The following is a 24,140-nucleotide window of genomic DNA, read 5'->3' as shown; positions in this document are numbered from 1 at the left end:
TAGGAATAAAACTCAAATCTCCTGAAACTTAACCATTACACTATTTTTCTGTTCAAACTATAGTAATGAATCATAACCCTTCTTAAACTGCCAAATCGTGTACAGACCAGGACATCTCCCCCCCACTCAAAAAAAAAGAGCTAAATAAAAATCCAAGTAAGTGCAAAAGTACAAAATAATCATAATGAAATTAACAAAATACCTCTTATTTGTATAGAGGTAGTGCTTAGAGCCACGAATCAAGAATGATGCCCCCTTGTTCTAAGTGCTTTACAAAAGTATATCAAGACTACGCCTTTGCTCTGAAGAGTTTACAATAAATAAAGATAAAAAATTGATGAATAGGAAAACACCATATATATACATATACATACATACATATACATACATACATACACACACACACACACACACACACCCCCCCCCAAGCTGGGCCCTCAGATGAACTAGTACATCTCAGAGCGCTCCACAACTTTTCAGTCAGTTTTATCGTAGTAGTCCAAAAACTGGAGTTTCACCAGGACACTCTCTTTGTATCTATTGTAATGAGTAATCTTTGTAATGTTCTCTAGTGTGCTTTAAGAGACAGTTACTCACCCTGTACAATAACTAAGGTTCTTCAAGATGTTTGTCCCTGTGAATGCTCCACTTCAGGTGAATCTGTGCCCCTGCACTTGTAATAGGAGATTTTTAGTAGCAGTGCCTGGTTGGGTCGCACACGCGCTGTCCCAGTCTCGTGCCGCCTCTAGTGGTTACATAGCGCTGTGTGACCAACCGCCCCCTCCTCGGTTCCTTCTCTACTCCAGTCTCTGATGTGAAAACTCTGAAGTAGGGGGAGAAGGAAAGGTAGTGGAGCACCCACAGGGACAAGCATCTTGAAGCACCTCAGTTACTGCACAGGGCGAGTAACCTCCTCCTCCTCTTCTTCTTCTTCTTCAAAGAATGTCCCTGTGGATGCTCCACTTTAGGTGACTGTAGAGCAGCGCCCCTTGGTGGAAGGGAGGGGCTTTGGAGTTGCAGTCGTAGAGCATCTGATGAGTGCAGCTCTGTGACATAGTGCTGGGTGAACGTATGGACTGATGCCCAGGTTGCTAGCTTTGCAGATATCCATAACAGGCACCTGGTTGAGGAAGGCTACTGATGTGAAGAATGCTCTGTTGGAGTGTGTATGGGTCCCAGTGGGGGTTTGTAGCTATTGATGGCAATAAAAGTCAATGCAGTTGGAGATCCATTTCCACAGTCTTTGTTTGGATATGGCGTCTCCTGCAGATCGTTCCGTGATGGAAAGAAATAACTTTAGTAACTTCCTAAAAAACTGCGTCCTTTCAATGTAAAAAGCTAGCGCCCTTCGGACGCCCAGGATATACAGTGTTTGTTCCCATGAGGTTTTGGGAAGAATGATGGGAGATGGATGGGTTCATTCAAATGTAATAATGAAACTATTTAGGTAGGAATTTGGGAGATGGTCATAGGGTAACTTTCAAAACTTTTGCGTATGGGGAATGTGCCATGAGGGCCCTCAGTTCTTCTACTTGTCAGGCAGATCTGATAGCAACAAGTATGGCCACCTTCATTGAAAGGTGGAGAAGTGAACATGTCACTAATGGTTCAAAAGGGGCCACCATAAGGCATCGCAGCACCAGATTGAGGTCTCATGATGGAATAGTGGCTCGTATTACAGGTTAAAGATTAGAAACACCTTTGAGGAAGCATTTAGTGGTTTGGTGGGCGAAGATCAAGAACGTGTCCACTTTGTGAAGAAACGCCGTGTTTGCTGAGAGATGTACTCTGATCGAGCTCACTGAGAGACCAAATTTCCTTGAGATCTAGTACGTAATCCAATGCCACTGGTAAAGGAGAGGTAGTTGCCATTGTTTGCCTATTTTGGCATCACATATAGACTCTTTTCCATTTGAGAAGGTAGGTATATCGTGTAGTCAGGGCTGGCCTTTAGGAAAATGGCGCCCTGTGGCAACTTGTATTTTGCCCCCTCCCCCGACCCCCTGGGCGTGACGCTTCCCCCACTGCCCAGGTATGAGATGGTTTACCTCCTGTCATAGTAGGTGTTCATGAGAAGGATCCCTAACGAGGGACAGGGGAGTGGGTAAGGGGGATGGAAGCAAATTGGATAGAATAGCCAGTCTCAATGATTTCCCGTACCCATTTGTCTGACATGATGTTTCTCCACGTTGGGTGGAATTGAGTCAGATGGTCTATGAATGGATGGATGGTGTTGGATGGTTCCAGCAATAAAAGATGTGGGAGATCTCTGGTCCTTAACCAAATCCTTGAAACCGTTGTTTGGAAGGAGGTTGTTGGGATGCAAGGTGCTGAGAAGACAGTGGTCTCTGTCTAGCGGATCTTTGTCTCTGCGAATCATATTGCCTCTGAGGTTGGGTGTAGGGTGCAGATCTTGTTCTTTACACCAAATAATATTTCTAGTTTTTTCTTTCGAGAAGGTACATAAATGCTCAATGATTTGAGAGTCACCCTGGAGTCTTTTAACTTATGAAGAGACTCATCAATCTTGGCTGCAAACAGCTTTGGGTCCTCGAATTGGAGATCCTCGAAGGTAGATTGTACCTCTTTGGGAAAAACAGAGAAGTGGAGGCAGGAAACTTATCACATGACTATGGCTGTGGTAATGGAATGTGTTGCCATGTCCAGAGAGGCTTGTCAGACTGGTCAAGCGAGAAGGTGGCCCTCTGACATGGTTGCTTTGAATTGCTGGTTTTTTGTCCTCGGGGAGATTATCAATAAATTCAGATATTTTTCAATAATTTGTGTAATTTTATTTGGCCATCAGTGCCTTGTAATTGGCAATCCTGAATTGTAGGGTCACTGACAAATAGGCCTTATGCCCAAAGAGGTCTAAACCACTTCCAATCCCTATCATACGGGGTGGTTCTAGAGTAGGGTGACCAGATAGCAAGTGTGAAAAATCGGGAAAGGAGGTGGGTGGGAATAGGAGCCTATATAAGAAAAAGCCCCAAATATCAGGATTGTCCCTATAAAATTAGGACATCTGGTCACCCTATTTTAGAGTGATGTTGCCTGCCCTGCTCATTCACAGCCTCTACCACCGGAGAGTTTGGTGTGGGATGGGAAAACAAAAATTCCATTCCCTGGGAGGGGATGTAGTATTTTTTGTCCACTCTCTTACAAGTGGGTAGAATTGTTGCCAGGGTCTGCAGGATGGTCTTGGCCGTGTCCATGAGAGCCTCGTTTATTGGTAGGACAATCTCAGAAGAGTCTGAAGGATGTCCAACAACTTATGTTGGGACTCCGCAACTTGTTCCAATGGAATCTCTAATAAATCTGTGATTCTCTTAAATAGTTCTCAGAACTGTTTAAAGTCATCCCCCCCCTTGTGGGTGGTGCAAGCATGATAGCTTCCTCCAGAGAGGAGGATGAAAAACTGGTACCTGGGGTGACTCTCAATCTGAAGTCTCCTCCAGTTCCTCAACTGCCTCCTCCAGAGGTTCAAAGGGTACAAGTGCAAAGGGTGATGAGGAATGCCTCACCCTCTCTCTGTGTGAACTGGGAGGCTGACAGTGTTGGCAGTACACCGCCCAGGAGTCCCAATAAGACCACTGTGGTGGGAATGGCATCGGTGGCAGCATCCATGGGTTTCTATACCATCCCTGAGTTTCAAGTATGAGTTAGTATTCCTGTTGTAGTGGACCTGGTCTGGTGGGGGTAGGCAAGGAGTGGTGGGAGGAGATTTCCCCTTCATCATCATTAGCCTCATCGCTGGATAAAGGAGCAGCTGATCTGGCTAGTGTGGTAAGTTGGTACAGTACTGAGCATGCTGGAGTAAGGTCAGTACTCAGGAGTGGAGATTCTGGTGCTGACGAGACTAAAAGGTCCTTATGCCAGAGGAATTGCTGCAGTTCAGAGAGCATTGATACCAAGGAGAGTATTGTCGGCGGTACCAGCGCCTTTACCGCAGTTACCGGTGCCGAGGGCTTTGCGCTATGCACTGTGTAGGCAGGAGGCAGTGCCATAGATTGTAGTGGTGCCAAGCTGCTTAGTGCCACATTTGATCAGCTTTGGCGGTACCGAGGCAGGGATTTCCCCATTTTTGCTTTTTTCTGAGCCAGCCCTCTTAGGGTCGTTTGCTCGCACAGTATCGAATGATCCCACTACCTTAGAGGTGGATGGTCTCGGTGCGGTCAATACTGATGTGTCTGAGAGGCCGGAGAAAGTCTCTTTGGCAGCTTCCCAAGACAGGGAAGTTGGAGCCCATTTCTATGTCCTTTTTGGGGAAGGGCTCTTTCCCTCAGAGGGTGGTGGGAAGAGCCGGTCATGCCTCTTAGAATAAGGTTGTCCCGTAAGGGAGGGTAACTATATTACACCAAGGGGTATACTAATAACAAACTTAAACTCCTAAGATAAGGAAGAATTTTTTTTTTTTAATAAAAGAAAAACAGGGAATAGATAGGGCAGTTAACTATGAACTAACTGGGTTATAAACTGGTACTCTGTGAGACAGGGACAACGCATGTGTGACCCAACCAGGCACCGATACTAAAAATCTCCGATTCCAAGCACAGGCATGCAGATTCACCCAAAGTGGAGCACCCACATAGACACTCCTCAAAGAAGAACATGGTGCTGTTTGAAACAGCACTATATTAAAGTGCACTAACGATTTTAGTGCAGACTAGCAGAGCCCAATTAATGCCCAACATGTTAAGCAACAGTCTACATTACTGCTTCATTTAGACAAGACTTCAGATACAAGTAACCATTTCTGGTGTTTTTCCACTGTTTACTGGGTATAAAAGATTTCTGTATTGGAGAGTTTTAATGTGTCTCTTGGTCAAAACTGAAAATCAAAAGCTCTAGGTATCTTACATCATACCCATGGATATATGATGCAGAATTAATTTTTATCAAAATCAGTACATACCTGGATTTTGACCTTGACCGGGAGTGCGATTCAGAATGTTTGGAAGCCCTCGATGGACTACGAGATCCTGACCTGCTCTCCGATTTTACACGAGCAGGACTCCCAGCTGGAGATTTTGACTGGGAGCGAGACTCCTAACAAAAAAGATAGTATTACAAATGGTACTGGTCATATAAATGCCTAACTCCTAACATTTAAAGTACCGTAATTATATTATTTTGATTGCTCCTGAAAGACAAACGGTTAGGCAATACCCTCCAGAACAAATTTCAGTCTGTTAACCCACTGTTAATATTGTATGCTTTCCTCAAATAATTCCCTACTTGAACCAGATCACCAATTCTCTATTAACTAAGTAATCATGCAAATTCATCTACAACTTGATCATACAGACACTGGAACATAAACCATACATTTACTTAACCTAGGACCCATTCATTCTTCCAGATTCTTTTAATTCTACTTCACTCTTGCTTTCTACTTTTCTTCATTCTTCATTGAGTTTTTCATTTTTCATACTTCGTGTATTCTTCCCCAATTCAAACAATTCATTATAGCCTTAAAAAAACATTCAAGTGCTTCTATCTGACCAATCTTCTGTTCAATTTTTTCCCCCATTCAATTTTAATTTTCTGATCTTTAATATTTTTCATTAGCCTTCTTTTATCTTGATTTATCTTCCACAATCTTGGAAAAAACTCTTCAATTTCTTCACGAACATTAACCTTAATGGAAAAAGAACATTTAGTATATTTAAGCACTAGGGATTATAAAACTCTGCTGGAGTTCAGAATGTTATCTACCAAAATTGAAAAGCCAGCAGGTAAAGTGCAAGTAACTATTTTATAAAAACATTTTTTTTTAAATCTTTAAAATTGTATTATTTCTAGGTTCTGACAATGAGTTTACTGATTTTCTCTAAATGTTTCAAAGCTGCCCTCCTCCCCTTTCAAATTATAGAATTATCCTTATTTTTTAGAATTTCTACAAGATACAAACATGTACTAAAAACTTAATTTGCACAAATATATTAAGATGTCCTGATATAAAATATAGATTTTTCCTAATATTAAATGTGCACTTTGATATTAAATACCTAAAATGCTAGTCTTGTAATAAGCTTTTATTAAGCCATTTTTAGTTCAACAGAAGGTTAAAGCAGAGCTTTCCCAGTCCAAAAAAAAAAAAAAAATTCTATGCACAGAGATATACAGGGCCCAAACTAAATCTAAAGTTAATGATTCTCTAAATTATCTTTTCTTCCTTATTGCTATTCTATTTCCCTGGAGTATTAAAGCCATATTTAAAATAAAATGTGTATTATAGTACAAAGCAACCCAAGAAGGGCCATTTTTACTTGTATGAACACACACACGAGAAATAACCAGGAAAAGAAGCAAACAGAGCAGGATAGGACCTCCCCCCAAAAAATATTTTTTTCCAGGGAGCTTAGCCATATGTGGCTTAAATTTGCTTTAAGTAATTGTAAATGTTTAGATATGGAGAAGTATTAAATATACACAAATAAATTTTAGCAAGCTTTCCCCCACCTTTCAAGTTCTTTTATTTCCTTTTGTTACATTCTGTTCTGGTTTTTACTATATCTTTTACTACCTGTTGTAAACAGTCTCTCTCATTCTGTTTTACTAATTGTATTTCTTCCTTTTCTAATCTTATGGCCTGTTTCCAAATCCATCTCTCATGCTGCAATTAACATGGTCAGTTTCTTTAGTGCCTTTCCTTCTTTAAGAGGAGAGTTTCCCTTTTCTTACTTTTTCACAAGAACTAAAATGACACGATTAATAGAAGTTAAAATCCTCTACTGAGCCTCATAACATGTAACCTGAGCAAGCTTCCCCAATGTACCTCAACAAGAATTCAAGAGAAAGAAGGGAGAGCTACATTCAGACTGCTAACTATTCAGAATGCCCTCTGATGTCTATGGGAGGTTTCCATAGAGATCACAAGAAGGTGGTGGCTTTATGTATCTTTATTCTATTCCATGCCTTATTCTCACATCCAGAGCTCACACAGAAAACATGCTCCCTTTCAGGCCCACAACTATTCCTGCCTCTTCTTTTCTTTTCTTCTATTCTTTCCTCTACACTTTATTCCCTGCAGCAATTCCCAATACCTACAGCAATCATTCCCACTGCCTTCCTCAATAAAAGTGATCAGCGATTAAAGTTAATTGCAGAAGTGTCATTGACATATCAATCAAATTAAAAAGGGAAGAGTGTGGCCCACAGACTATATATTTGACACCTCTAGTATAAGAGGTTATAGTTCAGTATCCCTGTCCATTCAAACTTAAAACTCTGCTGACATTGCCAACATGGATTCCAATTAATGCCATATTGACCTGAATGTATCTGCCAAATATTTGAAAGGAAACACCACCTCATTTCATACAGGTCAAACTATAATCCATTTGTTTTGTTTTAAAATTATTTCATAGACCCACAGAATATCAGGGTTGGAAGAGACCTCAGGAGGTCATCTAGTCCAATCCCTTGCTCTAGAACAGTTTAAACTCACAGGATAGTTCAACTGTTCCAATTTTCAAGTTGCAGTGAGAGCACAGGTCCTTACAAGTTTCAAACCTCTTCAAATTTGTAACAATTGGTGATATGGACTGCAGCTGAGGAGACAACTATTATCTATCAGCAGTTGCATACTGTACGTCAATGCCAGGCATTCACAGTTTTCTGATATAACAGAGAACATTACTCACACAGAACTTCAAAGAAAGTATTAAAGGAATCTGTATAATGGCTTTATGAGATAGTTTAAGGAAAGCAAAGCAGTTAAGAAAATATTTCCCCCTACTTGTGGTCTTTTGCTGAACTAGAACAGGTTTCCAACCCCTGGTGAGTTACATAATATGGGATGAAGTCTTCTGCTGGGAAGGATTTTTTTCCAGAGACCTCACCATTCCTACCTTCTTTCCCCAAACTCTCTTCCCCCCCGCCCCCAAAACCAATATGGCATCTTTAAAGTTTTATCATCTACAATGAAAACAGAGCAGACCTGATGGTTTCGTACACAAGCATTTTATAGGATAGATATAATCCACAAGCCTCATATATTATGTGTTGTCCTACAATATAACCCCGGTCCCGGGAAGTAAGATTTTTTCCTTAGCACATAATCTTTAATGAATGGGGGGAAAAAATCTCCTAGGATTATTTCAATTTTCTATGCAGCCACCAGGTCATACAAATGTTAAAAAGCACACGAAAAATAAGGGCTTGTCTACACTAGAGCAATCAGTTATTGCTCTTCAACTGGTTATACAGCACAGATGGAAATACCAACACTTGAGTCCACACTCGCCTCCCTAATTGGTTTAAGTTTTGCCCTTGCATCCACATTCATCATGCCAAATCCTAAATGAATGTGGCCTTGCAGATCAAAAACCACCTGTGTTGATTTGAATTCACATAAAGGCTGCCCTAAAATAAAGATGTGGACAGTTATCTTTGACTGCCGCCTAAGCCAGCACATATCCTTACTTGCCAACTAAGAGTCCCCTCTCCACTGTCTTCACCCTTTCAGTAAATCCTGCTCCATAGAAATGCCACTGAGCCATGCCCTCCCTCCTGTTCTGAAGGTCCTCAAACTGTGACAAACCACCAGTTAAGGCTGTATTTCTTAAACACCATTAACCTCCCATCCCACTGCCACCATTGGACAGAACACCTACACTAATGCCTTCCCCTCTATCTGCTACTCAGTGAGTCACTAATGGTTCACCAGTCAATCCTCTTGCTCTAACAAACTACAGGTAGTTTGTCAGAGTGAATGCTTCAGACAGCAATCCAGAGATGATTCTCCAGCTCAAGAGACAGCAAGAAGAGCACAACTAGTAGCTGCGCTCCTTACAATACCTTAGGTACCAAATTCTCCCTAACACTCCAAAGCTAACAGAGCACCTTGACCAACTCCACTCTCCCTTTGGCAGGCCCACATTATGGCTGACATTCTCACTCTGATGAACCACAAACAAGCAGTGCCACAGTCAGAGCAGGGGACATTATTGGAGGTGAGTGGACAAGCTAGAGAGTACAGTTTCAGCTACTGATCTACAGGTGCTTCACCAGATGAGGACATGCAGAGCCAGAAGTATTTCTAAAGGATACAGAGGGGCTCTTCTGGGAAGAGAGGAAACCAGAGGCGGGGAGGGGGCCCCACCAAGGGCAGAGAGAGAAAACTCACAATCAACAAACTGAAGACCACTCACGAGCTGAGGGTATTGTAATCTCCGATAGGTATCAGTTAACAGGGCACCAACTGTACCAATGTGTTGAGTCTACATTGATACACAACTAACTAGTTGAACCATGGGGTTTATCCTTACAAATTTCAGATAAGCTACACTGACTGTTGCCTTTCCAATAATCCATGTTATTTTCTCCAGTACAGATAAGGCTTTAAAACAAGCTTTCAGAGTACTTAAACTATCCTATTGAATCTTTTGCAGGATATTTAAAAAATGCTCTTTCAAATTTCCTGGGGTGGGGAAGAGACTGAGGTAAGGGCAAAAAATAAGTCTTGGGGGAAGGGGTATTTATGCCCTCTCACTGACCACTTAAACATCTCCAAAGTGTGTCAGAACGAGCTTGTCAAATGAATATCAATGGACCCCATTTCTGAGATGAGATATTAAAAAGGATAAAATAGGGCATAGCAGTGTGTGCATGAAGAGTAGAACAGGGAAGGAAAAACAATTCTATGAAATTTCACTATGGCTATTTCTCATAATAACCCCCCCTTTCCTCCTCCCCCGTGCCAAAATGCAGTATGCTTGACTTGGTTAAAAAGAAAACATACATATTACATGTAGAACAAATAAAATCAGTCTCAGACTTCTATGTAGCTAACATTTCACTTGTAAGAGCTGCACATACATCACGGTTTTAATCTGGTGAAAAGTCATGTGACTTCTTTTCACCATCCCAAACACACTTAAAAAATCCACTGAGCCAGTCTCACCTATGCTACTGTTCTCAAAGTCCTTCCCTAGCACAAGAAATAGCATAAGTAGCAAAATAAGATTGACAGTTCTGATCATATACAATGCTATTCTATTCTTACTTAGCCAGGGAAAAGGAGTACCACAGGCTCGGGCAGTATTGTATGAGCCTTTATTGTTGATGGGGAGTAGCAGCATGCTCAGCCCTAGACAAGAGACAGGGATAAGCACAAGGATGTGGCTTCCATCACTTGCTGGATAGCACCCCAAGTCAACTGAAGGAGAAACATCAATGGTCTGGAGCCAGTGGAAGGACAATCCTATATACTTCCTTGGGAATTTCACCAGACCCTTCCCCAAGACAGACAGACACAGACAAAAAGGAAACACTAGCAAAATAAAGAGGGAGTGAAAAGAAACAACCCTTTAAAAGAAAAGGAAAAATAAAAAGGGAGATGGATGATCAGAAAAGGAGATTTTAAGGAATATATTGATAGCAGCCTGAGTCTGTAGGATAAGACATCAACAGGGTAACAGCTAACAGATGAGTCCCTTCCGTCACAGTTATTTACTCAGGGATCAATTGGAATTTCTTGCCACAGAATATGGCCAACTTTGCTTTAAATGGAAAAACAGATCTCTTAATGGCTATTTTTTTCTTATACCCTGTCAAGAGCTTGACAAATCAAAACATAAGACTGCAAATCCTATAATGTGATATGGGTATATTAAGGTGGCTATGTATGAGTAATTCAACATATATGGGAGGAAGATGAATTGCTGCTAAAAAAGGGTAATTTGACAACTATATCATCCAACAGAAAATATAGATAAACATATTCAACTCACAATGTTAATGAGTTACATGATTATCAATAGAAAACCCTTACCCTTCAGTATTCAAAAAATTTACTGGAGCTAAAAGGTCTTTGGAAGTAGTCATATTTACTGTTATATCCAAAAAGAGAAGTTCTGTGCTCTACTTAGGATTTATTTAGGTGAGTATTTTTGCAGAAGGATTGTTTTCAAGTACTCCTTTATAAGGTAGGGCAGACAGGAACAAATCTCCTTTTTTGAAACATAACAGTCCTGCTGTCTACCACGGCATGAATAGTAGTCTAGCAGTAACTACCAGCATTACTCAATAACAAGATGAAATGCCAAAGGGAACGAACAGGACAAGAATATTCAGACACTTAATCAACAACAACAAAAAGTTATCCTCCTTTTTCATACTCTGATAGACTCAGACTATGGGATTATCAGAGCATTTCCCAAAGAACTGCTGGACTACCCATGTGTGAAAACTGCCGCTGCCATCTCCAAAAGCTGCAAGAGAATACGTCCACACAGTTGTCCTCTAACATTCTTGTTGGGAGTGTCTGGTCTCTACTGAGGAAGTAGACTGCCCTTGGAGAATATATTCTGACCCCAACCAAAGGTTACAGATACAGCCTTCCCTAGAATTATCTTTGAGCCAATAAGAGGACCGCAAAGAACAGGATGACCAGATTTCCTTAACCTGTATATTTTTAAGATACACCTGCAAAGTATTCTTTTCAAGCCAATACTCCTTTCACAATTTCTCTGATCCAGCAAAGCACTTAAGCACATAAGTAACCACACTGACTTCAATGAGGCTGGTCATGTGCTTAAAGCTACATACACGCTTAAGCACTTTTTTGGACTATGGCCAATGTTAGGATTTATACAGAATAGGAAGAGATCTCAATTAAAATCAAAGGTACTGACAAACTTAGCAGTCAAATCTTTTTTCTCATCTTCCTACTTTGACCTGGTGAAAAACCGAACAGGCATATCTTGTAGGAATTTCTATCACTCCTTGACTAGCAAGGTAAACAGCCACTGAAGACACCATTTTTTAGGGAAAGAATCCCAGTTGTCTATGTCTAAAAGAATGGTTTTATATATTACGTATGAGATGACAGGGGTTGAGTAAATTGTAGTACTGCATTTTTAACATACTCCCCCTGCTGTGTATAGGATGTTTGCAGGATGAAATAAAGAATATGGGCTTATTCACCTCTTTGAAACCAAACCAACCAACCTTTCCGGTTAGAAAGGGACATTAATCAAGGGATTAGGAATTAAACAGAGATCCTGAAATGGAAAGGAAGAGTGTAGTTTAGAACAGTGATTCTCAGCCAGGGATACTCAGAGGTCTTCCAGGGGCTACTCAATTAATCTAGATTAGTGTTTCCCAACTTCAGGGTTTCAGCCCCGGGGTGAGAGGGGCTGGGGAGGGTAAGGGGGAAGAGTCATCAAGAGATGGGTGGGGGGGGTGGGGGTGTCACAAGTGTAGGGCCAACATTAGGGGGTGGCAAGCAGAGCAACTGCCCAGGGCCCCATGCCACAGGGGGCCCTGCAAAGCCAAGTTACATGCTTCAGCCCCAGGCGGCAGGGTTCAGTCTTCAGATAAGGCTCACAAGTGAAAAATAGTCTCAAGTATCACACTGAAAGTACAGTAAGTATAATATTTATATTCTAATCAATTTATTTTATAATTATATTGTAAAAATGAGAAAGTAAGCAATTTTTCAGTATTAGTGTAGTTTGACACTTTTGTATTTTTACGTCTGATTTTGTAAGCAAGTAGTTTTTAAGTGAGGTGAAACTTGGGGTCTGCAAGACAAATCAGATTCCTGAAACAGATACAGTAGTCTGGAAAGGTTAAAAACCACTGGTTTAGAGTGTAGTTTGTACACTGCTTTGAAAAACCTCACTATGAAACTACATCACTGACTGGATGCAGAATACGTTGCTAATGACAACCAGTTGAACGTGAAGGGAACAAAGACTCAAACCTTAAATTCTCTGTAATTTACTAAGAATTTGCACAAATTTTGCATAAGAGGTGAATAAACTCATGTTCTTTATTTCACTCCGAAAACATCCTATACGCAGAGTATGTTAAAAATGCAATACTACAATTTACTCAATCCATGTTGTCTCATACATAATATATAAAACCATTCTTTTAGACATAGATAACTGGGATTCTAGTGAAGTATTGTCCCTGAAACAAGAAACAATACTCCCCTTACCTGAGGGAGGACAAAATCTTACTTACAGTTTTGGGAACCAAAAGGTAACAAAGGCCAAACTGGAGCTACCAGAATGAAAAAAGTTCTTTCGTGAGTACATGAGCCTAGGCCAGTGGTTCTCAAACTGTGGGTCGGGACCCAGTTTTAATGGGGTTGCCAGGACTGGCATTAAACTTGCTGGGGCCTGTGGCCGAAACCAAAATCTCACTGCCCGGGACCCAAACCCAAAGGCTTCAGCCCTGGGCGGCGGGACTCAGGCTATAGGCCCCCCCGCCTGGGGCTGAAGTCCTAGGGCCTCGGCTTTGGACCCCTCGCCCAGGGGGCTCAGGCGTTGGTCTCCCCTCCTGGGGTCGTGTAGTAGTTTTTGTTGTCAGAAGGGGGGTCACAGTGCAATGAAGTTTGAGAACCCCTGGCCTAGGGTCTGAGCAGAAAATGGAACTATAAACCAGACCTAAATCCAGGGATATGACAAAAAGTCCACTCTTGACGATCCCCTGGAAGCTGGAAAAGGAAGACTTCCTTAGTATTGCAATTAGCAACCACCATATTCACTTGGGAAGGTCCTAGTGTTTGCCACATCAATTAGCACCTTAACTGAAAAGGTGAGGCTATTTAATCATTAATAAAGCCTTCCTTTATATATTTATCCAAAATATCAAGTGTTAAATAGATTTAGTCACTATGAATAAAAATCCTCTTCCCAAACAATAAGGATTTTTTTTTCTTTTAAAACACTTTCCTAGTCCTCCATATACGTCAGGGGTTCTCAAACTGGGGGTCAGGACCCCTCAGGGGGTCATGAGGTTATTACACGGGGGTCGTGAGGTGTCAGCCTCCCCACTTTGCCTCCAGCATTTATAATGGTGTTAAATATATAAACAAGTGTTTTTAATTTATAAGGGGGAATCGCACTCAAGAGGCTTGCTATGTGAAAGGGGTCACCAGTACAATAGTTTGAGAACCACTGATACACATCATATATAAAAAATGCACATGCCCCTTTTTCCTCTTAGATCACCTTTAAGAGAGAAATCAACTGGGAATCTACTCAACTTCAACAAAATAATTTTAAATAGCTTCAATTGCTAAAATAGCCAAGTTATGGAAATTTCACTAATTGTATTAAGGTTTGCCATGACTCAGTTTCCACACAAGCATTCCTTTATTGGTTCAAAGGCCACTTGGTGCAAGTTACATCCAAAAGAGCAATATAAGAATATGTCCTTATATCCTATATCCTAACAATAATACAGTTATAAGCATTGGCCAACATGCTTACAATAAGTTCAGGGTCGGGAGACACCTTCCCCTATCATGCCATGTCTCTAGAAGACTAAAGAAAACTCTGACAACGAACCTGCATAAAAAGTTAAGTGATATCACTGCTGGTTACTGGACCTTAGCTAAAATCAGCTGAAGCAGTTTAGGGCTGCACCATACTTCCTTATCTCACTTTGCCATATTTTTCCCTAGCTGCAAGGCTTGACTAACCATTTCTAACTTATTATTTACTGCACCTGGTGCTCAATTAACCACATTTCCTTTATTTCCATTTCTTAGCTCAAACCCTCAATAAGGTAACAGTGATATTTCCAGGACCATTATAAGTTTTAACACAAACAATCCCTCTCATTTTTATTGGCTGCATGCTTCAGACTTACCACTTTGTTTTGATTTTAACCTATGTAAAATCATAGTTTACTTAGGTCTCATGTAGGCCTATATTCCTACACCAAGACTTCCCAATTTTGTGGCTTTGCAAATCACATTTATCTTTAGTGTGTGTGTTCTAGCCTACAATGTGGATGGGTAAGAAACCCCTATAAGTCTTATTTATTATACAGGGAAAGTAGTAAAACTGACTATATATACATACAAATGCAAAGTAAAAACTGAAAGCTAGAGAATTATTTTTCTAATATTTTCAAGTACAGTAAACTTAAGTGCTCGTAGCAATAGTACATAAAATAAGTTCAGAGAGAAGTGTGATTTTTTTTAAATTGAAAGTCATTTTAAATTGTATGGTTTATCACACATTGTGCAATTCTTAAGGCAGTCTGCAACACTTTTAAAGCTACTTTAGCATAGCTAGGCTTTTATGACATCCACAACAGTGGTAATTCAGTTCAATTAATATTATTTTAAAACATAGTAAAACATTCAGAAATGCATGTATCAAGGACACATGATGATTAAGGTATGGCTGGTTGGGCTGAAGTAGTGAAGAACACGTACTTAACTAAGCAGCACCATACAGTACTTCAATTTTATTTTTAATTAACTTTAGTGTAATTGACTTTTGTTGGAGTTTAGGATTTGGGAGAAGTGGTCAACAGATGGATCTTCAAAATCGTTCACAAGCGAAAACGCAAGGCACAGATTTATTGCCTCTATAAAATAATGTTTTACACAAAGCAAAAGGAAAAGATGAAAAATAATTTTAGAATACTCCTAGAGTAACGGGAATTAGTGTTTGTGATTGTTTTCTGTTCTGATATATATGAACAAAAGTAAACATATCACTAATTTTCTCTACTATTGCGTTCAGCTGCATGGAAGACCATAAAATGGAAAATACATTGCCATTTGCTATGCTGGTTAAGAAATTTCATCATCACTGGAAATAAAGATAAGTGTACTCCCAAAAGAACTGAAGTAAGACTAATGGCACACACTGACAAGTAAACTTTCCCCTCTGAACAGAGAGGGGACCAACTGCAACAGCAGTCACAGAAACCGAGCTTCAGAAATGCTTAGAGTAGACTCTCCTATTTCAACATCAGGCAGTGGAAAACATACAGTAACTCTGAAGCTCATCAGTTTCATCACCTTCCTAACAACAACTGTTCTCTTAAACTAGAGAAACTGATGACAAAATATCGTTGACAAAAAAACAAGATACCGAAATGCATAGTAAAAATTCATGGTAAACTAGTGCTCAAAGAACATAATAAACTGTAAAGAATTACTGACAAGCAAACATGTTTGTTACCCAAGCTTTTCAAACTATCTAAATATACAAGTTCATTTTCCATTTACTCATTACTTTAATTAAATCAGAAATACACAGCTAACAAAGCCACTTTTGCCAGAATAATCCACATTAGAACTGTTTTTATCTCACCTGAGGAAGCGGCAGCCAAAACTACAGCAGTGTATGGTGCTTCTAGCCTAGGGACTATTTTTATTTAGTGTTACAAAAGTAGCACTATTTCAGTAGAGATACTTGTTGGAATACAACACTGCACTGTCAGAATTTCATTGGTCATTTCCCTAGGCAGCATCAGGTTGCTGCAAAAGCTGCTGCCACTGGTTCATCAGAGAAGGTCACAAAAAAGCTCCTCAAGTTCTCTTCAAGAGCAACTCTTGAGAGGACACTAAAGATTTCCTACAATAAAACTGAGGTAAACAGGGATAGGATGAGGGCAGTGACCACATGGACCTGAACATCTGTCCCATGTTTCAAATAGTACCAAGCAGTTTCTAATTCCTGCCTTTGTCAATCACTAAAAAGTGTACAGAGACCATTCACACGTGTACAGAAAGACTGCAGCAACCATTAGAAGGTGAGTGAGGCGCACAGCCTAACAAGGCCCGGGGCCACCACACCCCGGTAGGTGGCACAGGGGGAGTGGTGGGGTACAATCGGATCATCAGTGAACTACACGGGGCAGCAGCCGAGACCCCAGGTGGCACCGGGAATCTGGCTCAGAGGAAATCCCGATCACGGGCCATCGGAAGGGAAGAGGAGGCTGGTCCCTGCGCTCCTCAGGCAGTGACATGGCCCGTCTCTCACACAGGCGCAGCCATTAACTGCCCGACAAAGAAAGCGCAACCAAACCAGCGCTGACACGTCGTGATCCCCCCCGCCCCAAGGGCTGGCACAGCACCGCCTCCGACGCCCAGGCTCCGGGTAGAGGAGCTCCAGAAGTGGGAGCCCGTAGACCTGGGGGGTCGAGGCGGGCGAGCTGGACTCGGAGCCCGAAAAGGGGAGAAGAGAGAAGGGCTCCGGCAAAACCCAGAGCGCGCTCCCCGGGGCTGCGGGTGACAAGGGACCCCCGGCGGGCTCAACGGGAGGTGGGCACAGGGCCGGCTTTAGGCCAATTCCACCAATTCCCCCGAATTGGGCCCCGCGCCTAAGAGGGCCCCGTGCCCAGTGGCAGGGCCGCCGGGGTGGGGGCAAGTGGCCGAGAATCCCTTCCCTGGCTAGAGGCTCCTTTTTAATTTTTACTCACCCGGCAGCGCTCCGGGTCTTCGGCGGCACTTCAGCGGCGGGTCCTTCACTCGCTCTGGGTCTTCGGCAGCACTTCGGCAGCAGGTCCTTCAGTGCCACCAAAGACCCGGAGCAAGTGAAGGGCAAACCGCCGAAGACTACGAGTGCCGCCCGGTGAGAACAAGCCCCACATGTTTTTTTACGTGTTTGTTTTTTTTTTTTTTCAGTCATCCCTGCCGGGGCCCCGTCAAAACTGTTCGAATCGGGCCCCGCACTTCCTAAAGCCGGCTCTGGGTGGGCAGGTAGCCCGGCGCATCGCCCGCATCAAGAAATGCGAGTGCTGGGGCCAGCAGAGCAGGGCGCCCCGTGGCTAAATGGTGGGGAGCAAGGGGAAGGGGCAGGGCGAGGAAGGGCAGCGGGGCGCGGACAGCGGCCCAGCGCAGAGCCCGGTGGGGGTAGCGGCGGGAGGCATCGATGGCTCAGCGCCGCCGAGGGGCGCCATCTTAGGGAGAGGCTAACGCGCCTCCCGGCCCGCCGGAAAAGAGCGCCTCTCCCCTCCCCCACTCCCTGGAGGACTGGGCCGGCCTCCCCCAGCACGGCCCGGGTGGGCTCGCCACTCACCCTCCCCTCGAAGTTATTCTCCTCCACGTCGCTCATGGCGGCGGGGTGCTGGTTGCTGCGCTCAGCGAACGGGGACGCGAGTCACGGGCAGCGGCCTCCTTCCAGCCTCCCTCCCCGCAGAGCCTCCGGACCCGTCCTGCAAGCAGCGGCGGCAGCGCAAAATGGCGCCTCTGCCTCGTCTGCGCCCGACACCGCGCAGGGGGGCGGGGCCGCCCCGCCAATCACAAAGGAGGCGCCCGGCGCCGCCGCCAGCACTAGGGGGGCGCTGCGGGCGGGGAGGGGGAGGTGACTGAGGTGAGGGGCCGGCCTTCAGCCGCCTCGCCCCGCCCCGCCCGCACTGGGGGCGAGATACTGTCCCCATTTACCCCCTTCCTCCCCCTGCGGCGCGATTCCCTAGTGCGCGCACCCACGGTGTGCACCGGCCTCCTCTAACACACGGGACTTGTACGATCCCCCCAACACACTGCTGCGTATAAGCTCCCCCCTGCACAACACGCGCCGCTGCGAACGTGCCCCCCACCGCACTTTGTACGAGCTACCCCCAAACACACAACACGTATAAGCCCCCCTACACACAACACACAGCAGTTTGTATGAGCGTCTCTCCGCCCCCTCCCCCCCGCTGTGTTGGGACTCCTGCATCTCACAGTGTGTGTATGAGCAGAAAGTGAGATGAGAGCTTGAGCAGGCCAGTGTGTGCGGTTGTGGGGGGGCTCTGTGCATGTGTATGTCTGTGCGGGTTTTTTTTGAGGGTGGGATGTTGTGCATGCTAACGTGTGTGTGCGGTTGTGGGGGCTTTGCATATGGCAGCATGTGGGCGCATTGAGGAGAGCATTGTGTGCAGGCAGATGTGTGTGTGTGAAGAGGACACGCAGTGCACACCAGGGTTAGGGTGACGAGACAGCAAGTGTGAAAAATCGGAACAGGGGATGGAGGGGGTAATAGGCTCCTATATAAGACAAAGCCCCAAATATAGGGACTGTTCCTATAAAATCCGGACATCTGGTCACCCTAGCTGGTGTAGAGTGTTGTGTATGCCAGTGTGTGTGTGCCTTATGTATGCCAGTGTACGTTGGGGAAGAGTATTGTACATACCAGTATACGCCCCTTTGCCACATACATCAGTGTGTACAAGCCCCCTACACACACACTAGTGTGTACAAATCCTGTCACCCTACACACACACCAATGTGTATGAGCCCTCTGCCATCTACACCCACACCACACCCACACCACACACATTGGTGTGTGTACAAGCCCCTTCGCCCCTACACACACACATCAGTGTATACAAGCCTCCTACCATCTACACATACAACACACGCTGGTGAGCCCCCCTACACATATGCACATCACATGCTGCGGTGTGTACAACCCCCCAGTACACACACATCAATGTGTAGAGGCCCACTACTGCCACAGAGACACGTGCTGATGTGCACAGTCCTCCTTTCCCTCACAGAAATGTCCACAGTGTTTCCCTCAACATATACATCAGTGACAGGTTTCAGAGTAGCAGCGGTGTTAGTCTGTTTCCGCAAAAAGAACAGGAGTACTTGTGGCACCTTAGAGACTAACAAATTTATTAGAGCATATGCATCCGAAGAAGTGGGCAGTAGCCCACAAAAGCTTATGCTCTAATAAATTTGTTAGTCTCTAAGGTGCCACAAGTACTCCTGTTCTTTTTGCATATACATCAGTATTAGGGTGACCACCTTTGTTGGATAGAAATAAGGGAAAACCACATGAAAAATAAGGGTCAACACTTTATTTTAAGAGACATTTTAAGGAAACACTTTTTTCCTTAGCATATCATGTATTTTTCTCTCAAGTGTATATTTCTACTGCCCTCAAGTAGACAATGCAATTATCTTAAGCTTCAATTTAATATTTAAAATGGTACTTATCAGTTTTAATACATTTCAATTCATCTTAAAATAAAGGATGGATGGTAACCCTAAGGAACAAATCAATGAAGCAAGGGATGGTCCTTTAAAATAAAAGATGGGTGATCATCCTAATCAGTGTGCATGAAGCCCCCCACTACATTGTGTGTGCCCATCCTCTCCACACACACACAGATGCTGGCATGCATGAGGTCCCACCTTTCTCTCCTCACCACACACTAATGTTTATGAAAAAACAACTAGGAGTCTTGTGGCACCTTAAAGACTAACAAATTTATTAGGGCATAAGCTTTCTCTCTTTTTTTTTTCCATAGCCCACAAAAGCTTATGCTCTAGTAAATCTGGTAGTCTTTAAGATGCCACAAGACTCCTCATTGTTTTTGCTGAAACAGAATAACACGGCTACCCCTCTGAAACTAATGTTTATGAGGCTCCCTTAGACTAACACTGATATGTACAACACTCTCCTCCAACGTACACTGGCCTACATAAGGCACACACACACTGGCATACACAACACTCTACACCAGCATGCACAGCGTGTCCTCTTCACACACACACATCTCTCTGCACAGAGTACTCTCTTCAATGCGCCCACATGCTGCCATATGCAAAGCCCCCACAACCGCACACACACGCTAGCATGCACAACCCCCCACAAAACCGAACAGACAAACACATGCACAGAGCCCCCCACAATTGCACACACATACTGGCCTGCTCAAGCTCTCACTCTCTTCTCATACACACATAGAGATGACAACTCTCTAGGATTGGCCTGGAGTCTCCCAGAATCAGCATCAATCTCCCGGTGACTACTGAAAGCAATCTGGGAGATTTTAATGGGCTATTTTAAGAAAATGACATCATGTCATGTTGGGGGAAAAAATCTCCCAGAATAGCTTCAGTCAGAGTTGGCAACCCTATACACACACTGTGAGATGCAGGAGGCCCAACATGGCATGCCGGTGGTCCCCTTATGCCTTCTCACTGCAACCCCCAACATACCAACACCTTCCCTGCACAGGTGCATACATATTAATCTTACCTCATACACATGCTCCAGTACCCACATCACCTATACTTTCTCCTCATCTCCTTATCAATTTATTTAAATCTCACCTCAGTGACAGGTTCAGTCACAGGGGCCCCCTTGGGACTGTCACCTGATGTGCTGAAATTACCTCTGAGCCTGATTTCCCTGCCAGCTTGGGACTTCCAGAATCCTGTCTTGTTGAGCCAAACATGCTAGCCTGCTACAACACAGACCCAGGGTCTGGTACTCACCCCCAAAGTCGCAGACTAACTGAAAACAGCTCAGCAGGTTACCTGTCTCCAGCACCCAGTTCCCAATGGGATCCAAACCCCCAAATAAATCCAATTTACTCTGTATAAAGTTTATACAGGGTAAATTCATAAATTGTCCACCCTCTATAACACTGAGAGATATGCACAGCTGTTTGCTCTCCCAGGTATTAATCACTTACTCTGGGTTTAATAAAATCACTTTTGTTTATTAGATATAAAAAGTAGGATTTAAGTGGTTTCAAGTAATAACAGCCAGAACAAAGTAAGTCACAAAGCAAAATAAAACAAAACACACAAGTCTAAGTCTAATACGTTAAGAAACTGATTACAGGTAATATCTCACCCTCAAAGATGTTCCAATAAGCTTCTTTCACAGATTAGACTCCATCCTAGTCTGGGCCCAATCCTTTCCCCGGTACAGTCTTTACTAGATCCAGCAGACATCTCAGGTGGTAAGGAGGGGTTTTCTCATGACTGGCAGCGTATTTTGTCCTGCTCCACCCCCTTTTATAGCTTTGGCACAAGGCGGGAATCTTTTGTCTCTCTGGGTCCCCACCCCTCCTTCTAAATGGAAAAGTACCAGATTTAAGATGGATTTCATTATCAAGTGACATGGTGACATGTCACTGTAAGACCCCTAGTCTCCATTCCCCATGGCCTGGCCCACAGGTACACAGGAAGACTTTCAAGTAACTAAGGCCATTTACAACTGATTGTTTCTGGAGCACCCTTAATGGCCTCCACTTAATATGTTTTTACATCGGTGATACAAATTTATATCTTATTCTCCTAACTCCAGATATTGAAATAATACATGCAAACAAATAGGATGAACACACTTAGTAGGTTACAAGCTTTCTAATGACACCATACAAGGGGTATTTAGCGTAAAGCATATTCCAGTTATGTCATATTCATAAGCATATTTCCATAAATCATGTGAAGTGCAATGTCACAACCTCCTTCCCATATGTTTATATAAGTCTATTTAAAACTTCCTCATCTCAGGTTCTGATTGCTATCTCCTCCCTCCTATGTTCTTATACAAATCCCCACATCTCCCTCTAGCACCTCCTCCATGAACTTTCAAACTGTCTTTATTCCCATTCAGACACACAAAATCCTTCAGCTTACACTGTCGCCCCCTTCCACTGTACCATATACACAGGGCCGGCTCCAGGTTTTCCACCGCCCCAAGCAGAAAAAAAAAAAAAAAAAAAAAAAGCCATGGCAGCGCGATCACGCCTCTCCCCTCTTCGGCAGCAATTCGGCAGCAGGTCCTTCGTTCCGAGAGGGACTGAGGGACCCGCCGCAGAATTGCCACCAAAGACCCGTATGTGCCGCCCCAATAGCAGCCAGAGTGCTGCCCCTTGGTTTTGGCCGTCCCAAGCACTTTCTTCTTTAGCTGGTGCCTGGAGCCGGCCCTGCATATACAAACACAGTCCCTTTTGCCTCATGCCCTTTTCACTCTCTCACATGCAAATCTCACTTTTGCCTTCCATCCTCCTCTAATTCCACATCATCTACACTTGTCTAATCACTTGTGCTTCCCTTCCACACGTACACATATCTTCTCAATCTCACCTTTCCCTCTCCAAATAGTGCTCAAATGCACTTAAAGATAGGGTGACCGTTGAGACGTTGCACTCTATATGATTTTATGAAAGTATGCTGATGAGTATGAATATAATATAACTGGAATATGCCTCATGCAAAAGGTCTCTTGTAAGGTATCATTACAAAGCTTATAATCTAATGAGTGTGGTCATCCCATTTGTATAAATGTATCACTCTTGTATCTGAAACTAGAAATATAAAATATAACTCTGAAGGTCTATTGTAATTATGCAAAGTGTGGGCCATTTGTGTGGTTTGGAATCTTGATGGCTCCTATTAACCAGGACAATTGTCTGTAGATGGCTTTGTTTCACTTGTAAGTCTTCCTGTATATGTGTGTGCTGGCAAGTGGGTAATGAAGTCTTACAGTGACATGTGATCATGTCACCTGAACTGGAATCCATCTTTAACCTGGTGCTTTTCCATTGAGAAGGAGGGGGTGGGAACCCAGAAAGGGACAAAGGATTTCCGCCTTATGCAAAAGATATATAAGTGGGTGGAACAGAACAAAGGGAGGAGCCATCATGAGAAATCCCCTAGTTACCACCTGAGCTGGAACAAGAGCTGTACCAGGGGAAAGGATTCTGCTCAGACTAGGAAGACGTCCAGTCTGTGAAAGAAACTTATTGAAACATCTCTGAGGGTGAGATTTTATCTGTATTCAGTTTTATTACTGTATTAGACATAGACTTGCGTGTTTTATTTTATTTTGCTTGGTAATTCACTTTGTTCTGTCTGTCACTACTTGGAACCACTTAAATCCTACTTTCTGTATTTAATAAAACCACTTTTTACTTATTAATTAACCCAGTGTATGTATTAATACCGGGGGTGGGGGGGCAAACAGCTGTGCATATCTCTCTATCAGTGTTATAGAGAGCGAACAATTTATGTGTTTTACCCTGTATAAGCTTTATACAGGGTAATATGGATTTATTTGGGTTTTAGACCCCATTGGGAGTTGAACATCTGAGTGTTAAAGACAGGAACACTTTTGTAAGTTGCTTTCAGTTAAGTCTTCAGCTTTGGGGCACGTGGTTCAGACCCCGAGTCTGTAGTGGAGCAGATTGGCGTGTCTGGCTCAGCAAGACGGGGTGCTGGAGTCTCAAGCTGGCAGGGAAAGCAGGGGCAGAAGTAGTCTTGGCACATCAGTTGGCAGTTCCCAAGGGGGTTTCTGGGATCCAACCTCTCACAACCGTATTTCCCTATGATGAATACGGGACCCCTGGTAAAATTACTCGTATTCAAGTGAGTTCAATGGCAATCAAACAGAACTATGCAGTACAAACATTCAAATTAACATCAAGTTGACTGAGCCCTTGTTAAAAAGAAGTACTGTGTAGTTGGATTCTTTTTATTTACCTTCTTATCTTTAAAGTTTTAGGGTTCACACAGGGAGAGGTGACACACATACTCCCATACACCTCTCTCACACAGGGAGGGTGACTGACCGACTCGACCCTCCCTGCCCAGATTTCTGCCAGGGTTAACAGCAGAACATGGCCAACAGCGGTCTTTT

At 43.3% G+C, this 24,140-nt stretch overlaps 1 protein-coding gene across 5 annotated transcripts in view; it reads right to left on the bottom strand.

The window, feature by feature from the left end:
- Positions 1–17,962, bottom strand: part of TRA2A (transformer 2 alpha homolog) — a 50,261-nt gene extending 32,299 nt beyond the window's left edge. The window contains exons 1-2 of one of the 5 annotated variants that reach the window (XM_054020178.1): positions 17,790–17,961; positions 4,916–5,049 (exon numbers count right to left, since the gene is read on the bottom strand). In XM_054020178.1, coding sequence (XP_053876153.1) covers positions 4,916–5,049; positions 17,790–17,825 — 170 coding nt within the window. In that variant the 5' untranslated portion in view covers positions 17,826–17,961. Of the gene's footprint in view, positions 1–4,915; positions 11,786–17,789 lie in introns of those variants that run through there. The other 4 variants (XM_054020177.1, XM_054020180.1, XM_054020181.1 and 1 more) reach the window with 4 other exon arrangements.
- Positions 17,963–24,140: the final 6,178 nt, after the last annotated feature.

Source organism: Malaclemys terrapin, chromosome 2 (genome assembly GCF_027887155.1).
Source record: "Malaclemys terrapin pileata isolate rMalTer1 chromosome 2, rMalTer1.hap1, whole genome shotgun sequence".
Taxonomy (NCBI): Eukaryota; Metazoa; Chordata; order Testudines; family Emydidae; genus Malaclemys; species Malaclemys terrapin.
This window is presented reverse-complemented; position numbering and strand designations above follow the sequence as displayed.